This window comes from Carassius auratus, unplaced genomic scaffold (assembly GCF_003368295.1).
Source record: "Carassius auratus strain Wakin unplaced genomic scaffold, ASM336829v1 scaf_tig00214933, whole genome shotgun sequence".
NCBI classification, from domain to species: domain Eukaryota; kingdom Metazoa; phylum Chordata; class Actinopteri; order Cypriniformes; family Cyprinidae; genus Carassius; species Carassius auratus.
This window is the reverse complement of record NW_020527866.1, coordinates 1,539-17,860: the sequence shown is the minus strand read 5'-3', so window position 1 is coordinate 17,860 and position 16,322 is coordinate 1,539. Positions and strand designations below refer to the sequence as shown.

General features: G+C 37.4%; 1 protein-coding gene and 2 pseudogenes across 1 annotated transcript; all 3 read left to right on the top strand.

The window, feature by feature from the left end:
* Nucleotides 1-1,404: 1,404 nt before the first annotated feature.
* LOC113093267 (olfactory receptor 52E4-like) lies at nt 1,405-4,636 on the top strand (annotated as a pseudogene).
* Nucleotides 4,637-6,721: 2,085 nt separating this feature from the next.
* LOC113093265 (olfactory receptor 2AT4-like) lies at nt 6,722-7,817 on the top strand. The gene has a single exon (XM_026259058.1). It carries the CDS (start codon nt 6,722-6,724, stop codon nt 7,706-7,708), a length of 987 nt encoding a protein of 328 aa, XP_026114843.1. The 3' UTR covers nt 7,709-7,817.
* Nucleotides 7,818-12,245: 4,428 nt separating this feature from the next.
* LOC113093264 (olfactory receptor 1500-like) lies at nt 12,246-13,582 on the top strand (annotated as a pseudogene).
* Nucleotides 13,583-16,322: the final 2,740 nt, after the last annotated feature.

The following is a 16,322-nucleotide window of genomic DNA, read 5'->3' as shown; positions in this document are numbered from 1 at the left end:
CAGGCTTGAGTGAGGAATGGACGGTATTCTGATAATCTGTTAACGTCAGATTTTGCTACCTCCCCTTAAAACAGATGGTAGCATAATTCAAATGTGAAAATTGCTACTTATCAGATATTTTTTTTCCAGCATGATTTTAATAAGGTGAGAGGCTTTATTAACATGTACACCTTCCCCGGCCCTACATTTTCCATTAAAGTAGGAATACAGTTTTGATAGGTAGCATTATATGTCAGAACACCGATATATTCGATGAAGGAGCAGCCGGTGGAGAAAGTGGAGAAGTGGTTGTACTTGGCCTTGGAAGGATCAAAGGATGCAAATACTGAATTGGGACACAAGTATTGTGTTACTGAGACATAACGCAGAATGTCAAATGATATTCAACCTCTAGATAGGGAGGGAATAATGATCATGTGATGTGAGTGAAGTATATGCAGCCAATCATCTTCATAACAGAAATCTTGAATGTGATATCACAGGAAGATTTCACAGAGGGAGCTCTGGAAACCAGTAATGGCCATCAGATGACATAATTTAGTGGAAAATAAATACCATTAATGATTCTGACTTCTAAATATGATGTAATCATATAAACATAGCTTGACATTCACAAAGAGGCGTACATGTGGAGTCTAAATTTTGGAGAGAAAGACACAATTAGGCCTACCAGTTTTGTGGGGTGTAATGGAAAAGTAATAGTGTATTGATCACTCCCTGATAGTAGTAAAAAGTTATTGAAGTAATAATAATTTTTTAAAGAGTAGTGCATTTTAAATTATATTTTTGACTAATGAGCCCAACACTGGTTGTTACATAGGGTTATGCATATTTGAATTGTCCACTCAGTGGATCTCAGCCATTTCCACCCAAGAAGCCCAATGCATAGACAAGCTTGTAAGCTGTACTGCAGTTGCTAGTGTCACATTATAGACGTAACATTAACTATATCTGTGAGTTACTGAGAACAGAAAGGGCAACTCTGAGGCCTGTTTGCAGACTAGTGAAATAAAAAATGATATCAAAACTAAAGCAGTGGCCAGATCATTAACTTCAGCATAGTATTACATCATTGTTGTCTGAAATCTCTCAAGAGAAGAATCAGAAGATATATTTGGATACAATGACGCAAATGTCCAATGATCTTTGTAACAAGAAAACAAGGACAAGCAATTACAGCTGAGTAATATTCAAAGCAGCTCACAGGTGTTTAGTCCTTTAGACCTAGATAGTCATTGTGTGCTCTCGCTCTAAAACTTCATGTATACAGGTTTGTGATTGAAATATTATTCAGAAACTTTATAAAAAAGGTATACTTGCAGCATTTGAAAATAGTTGATAGAAAAGTAAGATGACAATTTTGTGAATTCCCTAAATTTTGTTTGTCTTGATGGTGATTTCTATTTTCAAATCATCAAGCACAAAGCTGCCATGAGTTTTTTAAATGCAAGTTTTGCCCAGAATATGTCTATTGTTCGTCCAGAATATTTTTTCATCACTGGACTTGAAGGTATACCATACAGGAATTATTACTATATATTTTTGTGTGTCACATATTTTATTGCTGTTATTGGGAACTCTGCAGTCCTCCTCATTATTGCTCTGGAACGAAGTTTGCACAGTCCAAAATACATTAGTGTGTTTAACTTGGCCTTGGCTGACCTTGGTGAAACTAATGCATGGATTAATTCCTAACACAATGAAGATTTTTTTTTTTTTCACAGTACATGTCCTACAATGCTTGGTTGGCTAACATGTTTTTTTGTGAACCTCTTTGTTACCCTGCAAAGTGCCACTCTTGTTGTTCTGGCATTTGATCGCTATATTGCAATTTGTTTGCCATTAAGGTATCATGCCATAGTGAATAATACTTTCATGTCTTTAGTGTTTGTAATAATATGGGCATTTAATACTTCTCTGGTGGCCCTGGCAGCGTCTTTGATGACACAACTTTCATTCTGTAAATCTAATGTGGTAGAGAGTTATTATTGTATGTGGCGAGTGGGGCGGGGCCGAGAGGCGTGGGAACGAGGAGTGAGGCCAGGTGTAGTGATTGGAGATGAGCTGCACCTGCGCCCCATGGTGCACCGCTGGTATCGAGTCCCACGTAGGAGATGGAAGGATATAAAACTGGAGCGACGACCGTGAAGGACGAGAGAGGACCAGGCCTGGGACATTATTTTATGTGTTTGCTTTTTATTTATGCGCACCAGTCGTCCGTGAGGGGCTGGTGCGCCGTTTTGTATTTATTTTTGAATTATTAAAGTGTTTTGATTGTGCGCCGGTTCCCGCCTCCTTCTTCCCGATGAGTATGGAGATTTTATCGTTACATTGTGATTATGGAGCAGTGTTGGGGATGGCATGGAACGACAACAGCATTAATATGTTCTTAACAAACCTCATCGTATTTTTGTTCCTTGTATCACCATTGTTCATTATAGTCCTGTCATATATGGGCATTGTTTTTGCCTTAAGTAAAATTACAACTTGGGAAGCACGTTTAAAAGCACTAAAGACGTGCGTGTCTCACCTTTTGCTGGTCGTCTCTTTCTTTCTTCCTGTCATATGCATTTTTATTGCTTCATTAGTTACTTCTCTCACCACCAATGCCAGAGTCATCAGTGGATCTCTTTCATTGTCTCTTCCACCAATGTTAAATCCCATTATTTATGTTTTAAATACAGCTGAAATCAGAGTCTTAATTCAAAAACTGCTTAAAAACAGAATTTCGCCAATTAGAAAGAACTTTTTTAAAACGACGTTAATGATTGTTTGTGTTCTTCATTATTCTGAATTAAATTACCTATTTGAAAAATGAAATATATTTTTTCATAAATGTTTTAAGATTCATTATGTGGAAATTAAATGTGTAGAAATAGTTAAATTCACTCTGCTACACCCGAACATGTGGGCGTTTGAGACGTGATGTGTGTTGGGGAAAAGCAGCAATATGCAGTTTGTACTGTGTTCTTAATTACGGACCCCAAGACAAAACAACAAAATGCACTGTAAATTGTACAAGCTATTTTTAATTTTTTCTGAGCGGTATGTATTACACTGAAATGTTTCTTGTAACCCTAAGGTTTCATCCACCCAAATGCTGTTAAATATCATTCATGTTCATATCATGTTTATATCATTCATATAATACAAACCAAGGATCCATTTTCTCGAAATGTCTGAAATCTGCTCATAAGGTTCTTTTTATTGTCTCTCAGTTGCTATGTCTCAACTTTTTGTTATTTCTGTATTTAATGTACAATAAAGAATAAAAACTAAACATGGATTAAGATGCAAGCTTAAGGTAATTCTGTTTATTGATAAAGAATAAATAATATAAATAAATATACACATATAAAATCTTAATTTCTTAATTTTTGTTATTATCTTATTTATTTAGGGACTACCTCTCTAAAATTAGCACTGCAAAATATCAGGCCCCCTTTAAGCCTCTGGGCCCTATGCACTTTTACCCTGGTCTCTGGTCTCAACCCCTTCTGATTAGAAATCTAACAATCCAATCAATACATGCACGTGGCATCACTATAGCAGAAAGCCAGCTTAGAAGCTGGAAAAGTCAAAGGAAACTGTAGCGTTACTCTATTCAGGCATAGCAAAACTTGCACGCACATACAGTATAGCTGCATGGATGGAGAGTGAACTAACTCCAGGGAATTGCTAAAAGTAACCTAATATAAGTGTGATCTATTACTACACACATCATAAACCTGTCCTTTTAGGCAAGTACCTGATATGGCTGTCATAAAATGTTTATTGAATTTAAATATTAAGGAAGAGGATTAGGGTTGAGCAATAATAAAAAATAAAACTTTGAGATTAAAGTCATTACAATGCAAGATTAAACTTGCTGAATTTTATTTAAAAAATACTGAATTAAAATAATATATACTCTAAATATACTAATATACTATACTGAAAAGAAACTCATTAAAAACTCTTTCTGTTTCTGTTTCTGTTTCTAGAAAAAAAATATTACATTTTGCAAAAACATTCTAAATAAATTGTTGAGAATATAGTCATTATGTTTCCAGAATAAAAAAAAGTCAAACCAAAATGCTGAGAAAAAACACACTTGTGTCATGCTAAATTTATCTAATTGGAAAATGGTAGTAATCAGCAGTGGCTTAGGTCAGAGAGTAATGCTCATATGATGTGATCAATAAGGGTTCGAGTCCACTTTTGGCTGAACTTGCTCTTCTTACCATTCTCATTGCATATTACATCGTAAAACTGGAAATGAATTGCCTAACAAGTGTTTAATAATAATGTTTTAAATATGTAGGTTTGGAGGTGGGTAGGCTGTTGTCAAAGTCATGGACTTGTAGATGTGTTTTTGTTCCCACGTGTTCTATGACTTAGTTTCCTGTCTTTATGTGATTATACACTTTTCTTCTATACCTTTGCCTTTATTGAGTGGGTGCTGGTGTGCTGTGAATTGCCGCTGACAGTGGACATCACGGATGACAACACCAGCCCAACTTCTAAACCACAGCCCAACCAATCTCCACCCCAATGTGTGGAGTTACAGCCAGAACCCACCACAGACGGACAGCCAGCAACTGCTGTGACTGACGAGCCATCGCTGAAAGGAGTGACAGAGCTGTGGATCACGTGACGTATGATCAGGTGCATGAGCCGGCAACGAAGTCTGCTCCTGAAAGTATCACAGTAGAGCCTGAATGTGTGGAGGGAAGCACTGTCGTATCAATGAGGGTGAGCTGAGGCTGGACTTGGAAAAGGACTTGGTAGACTTTTATTCTGTCTTCCGTCATCATCTGCCTGTCCTGTTATGGCCATAAAAAACAATTATTGAACTCCCTGTCTGTCCTGAACTGTCAGCCTGTCTTGAATTACCAGTCTGTCCTGTTATGACAATGGAGGTCCGTCAACCCAGCGACACCACCATGACTTCTAGCTCCCTTATCTCCACCGTGGCCCATCAGTCCACCAGCTCCACTGGGCTCCCTCATCTCTCCTGCTCCACAGCGGCCTTCCGGATCCCCGTCTCCACCTTGGTCACCAGAGCCATCTGCTCCTCCTTGGCTCGACGGCTCTCTGGCTCCACCTCGGGCTCCACCACTACCTGCTCAGCTGCCGCCGGTTGCCCCCCCTGGAGTTGTCAGTCCTTCCTCCAGCATTGCTCCTACCTCCGTCTGCTCCACCATGGCTGCAGCCTGGGTCCCACCTGGCTCCTCTTGCTCCAAGTCCCTCATGTCTCCATCTTGGCTCCTCCATCCATGGTCTCCACTCTGAACTCCGTTCTTCATCCTCCTCTTAGGGATCCATCATCTGCTTCCACCTGTATTGTCAGCCTGCCTTTCTACCATCCCATTGCCATCCCTTGTCACCCCTCTCCTTTGTGCTCCTCCTAAGACCCCCTCCGTACCACCCTTTGTTTTGTGTTTTGCGAGGTTGTGGCATCCGGTAGGGGGGCAATGTTACAGGCATGGATTTGCAGTTGTGTTTTTGTTCCCACGTGTTCTCTGTCCTAGTTTTCCTTCTGTATCTGATTATGTCATTTGGTTCAGGTGTGACTTGTAATTACCATCATTTGCTCCACTACTTATGGCTGATTTATACTTCTGCGTCGGACCTATGCCATAGCTACAGCATAGCCTGAAGTGCACCGCTCCAAACACTGGGCTGTGTGACTTCCCCCAACTGTGCTAAATTATTAAATGATTGAACAATCTGTGGTATAATTGACCTAGAGACTTCCAAATAATTCCAGGGGAGATTTGAACAAATCATTTTCAGGGAGATTATTCAAATAAGTGTTAGAACTGTGAGAAATATAAGAAACGCACTGTCATGAGGCCTACGGTTAATTAGTTTCTTTCATTATCCTGTTTTCAAACGATAAGTTCTTACCTCTAAGCGTGATCTACAGATTACACAAACACATGCAACTCAAGATAAAAAATAAATAAAAATAAAATAAAAAAAGCTAAAAAGTTTTAATACACAGAATACCAGGTGTCTACCTATTGTCGTTTATATTTTATAGTTTTAACAAAACATTATTTCAATCTGTATACATTTTTAATCAAGCATTTTTATAATTGAAATCAAACGTGTTGCCAAGCTCATAAACAAAAAGAAAACAATATATACAGTATATACTTTTTAGTTATACAGAAATTGTCCAGAAATGTTATACTTCACACTTAATATTTTGTTAATTGCTTTTAATTGATTATATTTTGAATAAAACATCTGCAAAGATTTGTAAAAGCCACCTTTGTCATTAAAATAACATTCAATCTCAGTGTATTAAAAGCAGTAGAAAATATGTTAGTTCATCTCTTTGGTCACTAGTTAGTAGCCTATAAGAAACGCAAGAAGTATATGGTCTGAGTGTCACCGACCAACCACAAAATTCCCCGCCTTATTAAGAGGGAAAAAATGTGCCTTAAATATCTTCGACTTTGACATAATTTTTGGAGAGCGTAAAAAGACATACAGTGTATTGTAAGTAAATCATTTTACTGGTATAGAGATCAAATCAGATGCTTTTCCAGTTCACTCGAAAAGTTGATTAGATTATAATGTGATAATTCTTCTTCCTTATTGTGTAAAACAAAGAAGTTAAAATCCTGTTATGATTCTGTGATCCAAATGTTGTAATATTAATGTAATATTGTAAAATGTTGTACACTGTTCTAATTTTTCAAATTTTTCATTTAGCCATCAGATCATCATGTCATCAGGAAACATCAGCTTTGTTAAGGACTTTTTTATCGTTGGTTTTCCTGGGCTTCAGCCAGGATACTATGGTGCAGTGGCTGCTCTGCTGCTTTTTGCCTATGTGTGTATCTTAGTGGGGAATGGAATATTTATAGCACTTTTTACTCTAGAAAAACGCCTTCATAAACCTATGTATTATATCATCTTAAACCTGGTTGTAAGTGACTTATTATTCAGCACCACTACCTTACCAAAGATTATTTCTAGATACTGGTTCCAAGATGGTAGTATTTCATTCACTGGTTGCTTCATTCAGATGTATTTTGTGCACTATTTTGGTTCAGTCAGTTCTGTTATCCTGGCAATAATGGCCTTTGACAGGTACGTAGCCATATGTAATCCCCTAAGATATCCTAATATAGTCACAAAGTTGAACATTTTCTGTCTTTGTCTGGCTGCATGGGTGCTAACAAACACATGCCCTTTAATGATGGCAATAAGGGCTTACCCTCTGCCTTACTGTTCAGGAAACACAATTATACACTGTTACTGTGATCACATTTCTATCACATCACTTGCATGCATTAACAGGGCACTGTACGGAGTTCCAGCCTTTGCATTTGCTATGGTTGTGTTACTCGGTCCCCTGGCCTTCATAATTTTCTCTTACTGTGCCATCATTGTGGCAGTTTTGCATATATCGAGCACTCAAGGAAGGCTGAAGTCATTCTCCACCTGCAGTCCTCAGCTCATCATAATTGCTCTATATTTTCTACCCAGGTGTTTTATTTATTTGTCTAGCATCATTGGTATCAACTTCAGCACTGATTTGCGATTAGTCATTATTATGATGTATAGTCTGTTTCCACCCATGATCAACCCCCTCATTTACTGTTTGAGGACAAAAGACGTGAAGGAAACCTTACTCAAAAAGATAAAAGTTTCAATGAATCCCCTATTTATTCCAACAAAGGTGAATGTATCCACTGTATGTGTGTAAATTCATATAGCAGTCATACATTAGAAGAAACAACAAAAACAAAATAGTATTAGATGTAAACATACTAAATTAGTATAGTAACTGTGAGAAGACATACGATTTAATCAGTTTTAGCCACAAAAGTTTATTTTTGTAATTTTTAAACAATTACAAACTTGCTATATTTCACCTAAACTATATTTCAAAAAACAAAGAAAGAAAAAAACTATTAAATATGATTAAAACAATATTGTATATGAAACATCTGTTCCCAGCGGAAACAACCTTTATAAGACAAGTCAATAGCTGTACTAAACTGATGTGTATTTTGTGTTAAATGTGATGTTAAGAACTACATGGTAATTTTTTGTCACTGTAATTTATGCCATTGTCTTTACAATTTACAAGTCAGATATCAACAAACTGAGACTGTTACTGTGATCATGTCTTCATCACAACACTGGCATGCACTGACAGATCACTATATAGTATTCCAGGCTTAATTCTTACTGCTCCATCTTCATACAGATTTTAGGTACCCAAGGAAGGGTGAAGAATTTCTCCACTTACAGTAAGGGCTTTCTAGGCCAACATAAACACACCTGAAGCAGCTAATCAAGGTCATCAGGATCAGTAGAAACCTTTGTGTGCTAGATGTAAACTGTTCAACCAAGTCACTCTCCAGGAGCCACTTTACACACCATTAGGGTCCCCAAAGATGTAAATATCCATAATACAGAGAAAATTATAACCATACTCGTATTGGTCACAATAGAATGATTCCTTAATGGCAATCAAATTGCAATGAAGTGATCTTATGCAAGTTCAACAAGAATGACACTTTTGAATAGAACTGAAACAAAAAACATGTTTTCCAAAGAAGCACTTTAGGAGATTTACCACGAGTCAAACAGAAAATGCTTCATATTGGGAATCAGTGCATTATATTGTATGTAATATTTACAATAGTGTATTCCCACAAATACAAACAGACACAAACACTTAGCTAAGTGATTTTTGTTTGACACAAATAAAGCAAAGACAGAATCACAACCCTTTTATGTATCGATGGATATTCATTTCAATTCTGGTGCTTAAACTTTAATGTGTTTTTTCTGATTATCCCTTCCTTATTATTTGATTTGATTTCGACAGCCAGCATAAAAAAAATATTGGAAATATTGGAAAATAATAATAAGAGTAAAGTAAGTGTATCCAAACGTTTGACTGATATAAACAGTTTAACTATGTATTTGTAGGCCTTAGTGGTAAATAACGGCTGGAAATTTAAAGGAATTGTGTGTACTACTTTGTCTCCGTCACCCTTTTTAAGATATGTTTGGGCTGTACAACAGATAAGCAGGTTATCTGTGTTACTTAGAGGCCTTTTGACACCCAAGTTTGTGGTGGGCCTTTTTTAAATTCTATTCTGTCTATTCTGAAATTTAAAAAATTAAAATATTACTAAAAAAACAGTAAACTCTTATAGCCACAATAGGAGTGCAGAAATGACACAGTCATTCAATAGATGGTTCTTGATGACTGACAGTGACAGTACAGCAGTGTTAATAAAACGATCACACAGATTTGTTCTTATATCCAGTCTCTCTCTACAGTTGATTCCTCCAAAATATTATTAATACACCATAATACCTTGCTACACCACAAGACAACGCACAATAAGTCTTAATTCTTAACTATTCCATATGGATTGTAATAATAGTATCTTGAGATATCTAAGATAATGAATTGTTTTTAATTCATTCACCCATGAAATGTAAGCTATTCAACATCTGGAGAAAAAAAAACACATTTATGTAGTGCATATCTACAGCAGCTAATCTAAATAAGGAATAAGAAGATTACTGTATGTGTATTCTGATTATAACTTTTATTATTGGAGATAAATAAATCATTAATGACTGATATAATTTCTACTACTGTAAAAAAGTTTTCTGTATTTGTTGTGAAACTTTTAGCAAGAGTTGCATCATTTTTTATCGAAAGATTAAGAGTTTATGTGTCAGAATGACTCTGTCAAATTTAAGTTGTTAAGCACTCATAATAGATGACTAGCTATGTGTTGAATCACAGAAGACCATGTACAAACAGCTCTGACAGTAAATATACATCTCTATAGTCATTTTTATTTGTTTTTGGTCAAACACGGTGGACCTATGAAGACGAAGCATGTTAGGCCTGTTCTGGCACCTGTTAAAAAACATTTATAGAGTAATTATTCATTTATTTGATTTTGAAATCACTGTCTATGTTTCTGATCTTCACAATTACAATAACGACTTAATTTCAGTCCGGAGTGCAAAGTCAATGTGTAGTTATCGAAATTTCAAATAGAATAATAGGCTACATACCTGAATACTGTATTGTTTTTTCTCCCGTTTATGTTATGACAGAGCTTACCTGCATGGCTTTTAGTCAAGTGTGTGTACATTTAGTGAAATATTGATGTATTTACACAATTACTTGGTGAATGAAATGGGTTTCAAATACAAAAACTGATCACTCACAGACAATTCGCTGCAGCTCCATCAATCAAACTGCGAGCTCATAATTCCCACCATCCGATGATGACATACGGATATCATCACAAATTAAAAATACCTTAAAACAGAATTATGTTTTCGAAGCCTTATAATTCAAATTCAATACACTGTGGCAATCTATAGTATCGTCTTAATGATATAGAGGCCTTTTTTATGTGTGCTTTGTTCACAATATTTTTTCTTTACAAACATCAGATGTTTAGATGTGTCCAAGCCTGTGTTAATTCAGCGTCTTGTTAGAATGATCAATGATGACTTTTCCCATTTCTGAGAAGTTATTGAATTGAAGTAACAATGAGGCAGCATAGTTATGTCATATTAATACAATGCAACATGTTAACTGTATATGGTCAAAGACTATAGTGACTTTGATGTGGTCATGTTACTCCAAGCAATTTTGATTGCTTTGGAGTACCCTAAATTACTGTCGTTTAGCTTATTGGCATTTGAAAAGGCATGCACGATTAATTTGCCTTCAAGCGCCAACAGTGAAAGGGCATTTCTAATTATTGTTGTTTATATGGCCTGTTTGTGTGTATGTGTGTGTTTAACTGATTTTTCATGTTCCTGTTCTAGTATCAAAAGATTGCACTATTTAAAAAAAAAAAATCTGACCTTACATGTTCGAGTCTCTATATATTTTTAAATGTATAAACTAATTTAACAAGTTTCACTTGTCACTGCACTGAAAAAGCAATATTATTTATTTTATTAGTCCTCATTTATTTTTTTATATGATTTTTAAATTTGTCATGTTGTTCAATCTCTTAACCTTTAGCAAAACCTTTAACCTTTAGTTTTGAATCTCGCTGGGTCTCTCACGAGAAGTAAATCAAACTTGGTTTGTGTTGCAAGGCTCGTGATTGGCTGTTTGCCAGTGATGTCACACATTCATGTGCACGCACTCCACAAACTCAGGATCAAGGCTTGAGTTGACAAAGAAAGTTGATGAAAAGCATCATGGTACCAACAAAGTCGGATTGGAGAGGTTAGGATTTGTCAACTCAAAACTAATCCTGTAACTCTGAATTTGTTCAGCTACCATCATGGTACAGGCCACAGGTGTCTTGTTTATTTGTTTGGCAACATTGTGGTAAAGTACAGTACAGATTTTGATTCCCCATTGTTATGATGTTTAACATTAAAGCAGTTTAATTTAAAACCGTTTTAATATTTTGCACAGCATCAATAAACAGGTTGCAATTTATGAAGTGCTTTGGGAGGTTCTGACCCATAGATATGTTTACATAGATGCCTTATTAGATACTGTTTCATACTGGAACAGTCAGGAAGTTGATTGTGAGAAGTGTTGTGACATTGGAAATAATAATAACTTGAATGTACTTATTAAAACTTTGACTATAGTCAAAAGTAAAATAAACTGTAACTTAGGCCTGATGTTCAAATTGCAGTTTAACCTGTGGTAGGCCTACTGAAAATGGTACTGAATATTGATATATTTCAATGCATTATATTAAGGTTACAAAATCAAGAGACAATAGTAATGGCAAGGACTCAAGCATATTAGTGTCAAAAAAAACCAAACTGTTCATAAGATAATCATGAATAAATGAGACAGCAGAAACTCCAAACAACACGTCAATTTGTGGGAGGTCCCTCTAGTCTTATTTGTCTTCATAAACGGTGACTATGTATACCATTGTTAGATGGACATACAAGGAGAAAAAAAATTTTGTTTGTGGATTAATGCAAATAGTGATTGTGAATCTTCTCCATCAAAATTAAAATAATGCAATTTTAATCGATTATGCTTATTGCAGAATAATTTCCATGTAGGTAATGTATGTGAATGTGATTATCAATATAATCTGTGAAGAATTTTATAACAGCAGCAATTGTGCCAGAAATGAAAAGTTTTATGTTGCTTATTTCGCATTGACAGTCAAATGCTTGTGTAATTGTCATTTTAATTGTCATATTTTTTATATTTCAGTGAACTTGCATCAGCTAAACTCCAAAGTCATTCTAGAGTCATGACTCCCACAAATGTCACTGTCTTTACTGAATTCTACCTGCTGGGATTTCCAGGACTGCATCCACACTATTATGGAGCAGTGGGAACCCTTTTGTTCTTTGTCTACTTGACACTAGCAGGAGAAAATCTCTTTATCATTTCATTTATTGTTTATGAGAGAAGCCTTCAGAAACCCACCTATTTAATTTTCTGTAATCTTGCAGTGTCTGATCTTGCTTTTGGAACTGTCACGCTGCCTAAAGCCATTGCAAAATACTTTTTCAATAGCAGTGAGATACCATTTTATAGCTGCTTTGTGCAGATGCTTTTTGTTCACTGCTTAGGGTCTATTAACTCTTTCCTAATGCTATTAATGGCCATTGATCGGTTTGTTGCAGTGTGTAACCCACTGAGATACTGTGTCCTTATTACAAATAAGACTATTTTATTGGCATGTGCATTGATTTGGATCATCTGTATTCCATGGCTGACAGTCATTGTTTATCATGCCTTCGATGAGCCCTACTGTGATTCTAATGTAAAAACCCAAAATTACTGTGACCAGAATTCGATAATTAAACTGTCCTGTGGAGATGTAAGGCACAAAAAGTTTTTTTTCATTTTCAAGTGCCATGTTTGTTCTTTTGGGCCCTTTGATTTTTATTATATTTTCTTTTATTGTTATCATCACGTCTGTTTTCAAAATCACAGATGTTCAGGCCCGTTACAAAACGTTCTCAACTTGCACTCCTCAACTACTTATCATTTGTCTTTACTATGTGCCCAGATGTGTTGTTTATGTGCATGATGTGACAATAGCAATATCACCTGGCCTCCCAACTCAAGCTAAGAGCCAGCGTATTGCCCTTGTATACTCACCTGTATGCCTAAAGTCAAGCTCCAGTTGCCCCTGTATGCCCCCTGTACGCCTAAAGCTAAGAGCCAGCGTATCGCCCTTGTATACTTACCTGTACGCCCAAATTCAAGCTCTAGTTGCCCTTGTATACTCACCTGTACGTCCAAAAGTAAAGACCCAGTCGTCCTTCTGTATACTTACCTGTACGCCCCGAGTGAAATACCAGTGCATCGCCCTTGCATACTCACCTGCATACTTACCTGTGGACCTTTTAGGCGTTTCCAACCGCGGACCCAGAATCTCGTGGCGAACGGCGTCAGGTACGCACCCCACCCAATTCATTAGAATTACTTACCTTCTTTACTCTGCGTGCAGGGACTGGAAGTGCCCCACCGACGGTTCTCCTACAGGAGGAACACAAAGGCACTACTGAGGGAAACCCTGTTGAGTCACGTGAAGGAAAGGACACAAATCACCAACAGGCTTACCTGAGAGTCCCCGTGACAGAGTCAGAAGCGACTCGGACCTATACTCTCTCTGGCCCCAAGAGTGGATTTTAGATTCCCTTTTCCCTTCCCTTCACACCTTTTAAGTAATTTAATTAAGTTGTTTTAATTATACTCACTCTCTCTCGTGTGTCTGGTCATTGGGGTGTTCTTGGGACCTCCTCGAGGTGGAAACTAGGGAGGGGTGAGACTCACGACATCTGTGGTCCGCTCCGCCCTGTGACATAATGACAAAAGCCACTTTAGATTCCTCAGTGGGAAGTGATGAGTGCCGTAGAGCAAAAAACAAAGAGCATTTTGTCAAAAATGACCGAAATCGATGTGGCTCACCAGCATAGGCAGCAGGAGGAGGCAGACGTTGCTCCGGATCGTAGGCGGGACGGTCCGTGGAGCAAACAGCAGTGGTGAAATGAGGCCGCATTTGGGCAGGCTTCGACTCTAAGATGTTTGCAACTGGCGTTGGTTAAATCCGATACTTGTGCGCACCAAGCTGTATTGCATCGATCCCAAGTAGCCTTGACTCTGTTTCGTCCTTGTCGATCCAAATTTGAGCATTTATTATAGGTTGAAGGCTCTCTCTCCAGTTGTCATTTCACATACACTCGCTGGATCCAATTAACGTGTTCAGATCGTTATGTTCCAGGAAGCAATACAATGGGAACTCAGCTAGCAAGTTCGTAATATAGTTTATTGTAAACAGTCAATAGAACAAACAGTAATTTTTTGCTGGCAGAATAACATGGCACCAAGCAGTCCTTAGGAGATGCAAGCAAGAGCAAGAGATCTGTGCAAAATGAGAGCAGAACCAGAACTGCACAGAACAGAGATCAGAACAGGAACCAGCAATCAAACGATGTAATGCTGAACATGACTGACACAGTCCTACATACAGGACTAACAAACGAGACACACCTGCGACTGATGTGATTGCTCGTCAGCACAGCTGGCACTGATAGGCAATCAGATCAGTGCAGTACACGCAGAATGAGCAAGCAAACCTGTGAACCGTGACAGAGAGAAGGAAAGTCACAAATCCTCCATAACCAACTTAGTCACACATATTAATACTTTAATATGCATATAGTATACTACTGTAATTGGCATTAAGAAGCTTATGACTTTTAGTATTTTATCTGTATAAACTGTGAGAATTGTTAGAATTGTTAAATTTGGCTTAGTAGTGGTTAAGTTGGCTCGCCAATGTATCTGATTTCTTTAATACATAAAATAAGTAAGCTTGACCCGAGTTCTTCTAGGGAGAAGAATTTGTTGAAGATAGTAGTGTAGCATGTCTTCAACAATGATGTTAGCTTGTCGTCTTCAAAATATCTTAATCCTTGTAAGAGTCATAGCTTCTCCCTAGATTCTCCTGAATATTACAGACTTGACAGTCTTGTTTTTCATCTTATGGTTTCTTCTTGCAACTGGGAACATTTTCATTATTCATTTTCATCATTCCCATCGACCCCTTCCCTATCGTCAAAAAGTATTTGTTGTATTAATGTATATAAATATTTTACTGTGTAATTACGTGACTGTTGTAAAGAATTCAGTTCAAAACAGGTGAAAGACACTGTAATCACACAATGGGTTTGGGATTGGGAGATTTTGTGGAATGTAGATTTTGAGCAGTGGGATGACCCTGCGGTGCCACCATATGGTTCAGGATCAGAATGAGCTTTATTGCTAGGTATGTTCACACATATGAGGAATTTGTTTTCATGACAGAAGCTCCGTAGTGCAACAGAATGACAGCGACAGAACAAAAAAAATAAAATAATAAAAAATACTAAAAGTACAAAAAATACAAATAAGTAGGTAAGGAGACAATATACAAATGGACAGTTGTATGGCAGGTATATTGCAATGAGCAGTTATGTATGTACAGGTATATATGTGCAAAAAATTAAGTGTACACTAAGTATGTGTGTTAGATAAATAAGTGTATGTGTATGTAAATATAAATATAAATAGTGTAGGGGTTTCCACAGTTATTATCAAGTGTTCATAAGATGGATTGCCTAAGGGAAGAAAATGTTTCTGTGTCTGGTCGTTCTGGTGCTCAGTGCTCTGTAGTGCTGACCAGATGGCAACAGTTCAAAAAGGAAGTGTGCTGGATGTGAGGGGTCCAGAGTGATTTTGCCAGCCCTTTTTCTCACTCTGGATAAGTACAGTTCTTGAATAGAAGAAAGGGTTGTACCGATGATTCTCTCAGCAGTCCGGACTAACCTTTGTATAGTCTTCTGAGGTCAGATTTAGAAGTTGAGCTGAACCAGACAGTTACTGAAGTGCAGAGGATGGATTCAATGATGGTGGAGTAGAACTTTTTCAGTAGCTCCTGTGGCAGGTTAAACTTCCTCAGCTGGCAAAGGAAGTACAACCTCTGCTGGGCCTTTTTCACAATGGAGTCAATTTGAATGTTCAGATTCAGGTCCTAAGCAAATGTGGTTCCCAAGGTACCTGAATGACTCCACTGCAGTCACAGTGCTGTTCATGATGGTGAGTGGGGGAGTGGAGGGGGGTTTCTCCTGAAGTCCACGATCATCTCCACTGTTTTGAGCGTGTTTAGCTACAGGTTGTTGAGAGTGCACCAGACAGCCAGCTCTTTAACCTCCCATCTGTAAGCAGATTTGTCATCATTCTGAATGAGGCAGTTGCGTTTGGTGTCATCTACAAACTTCAGGAGCTTGGCAGAGGGGTCCTTAGACAAGCAATCATTAGTGTGCAGAGAGAA

Coding starts and splice junctions, on each gene's coding strand:
- LOC113093265 (XM_026259058.1), top strand. CDS start 6,722: ATGTCATCAGGAAACATCAGCTTTGTTAAGGACTTTTTTATCGTTGGT.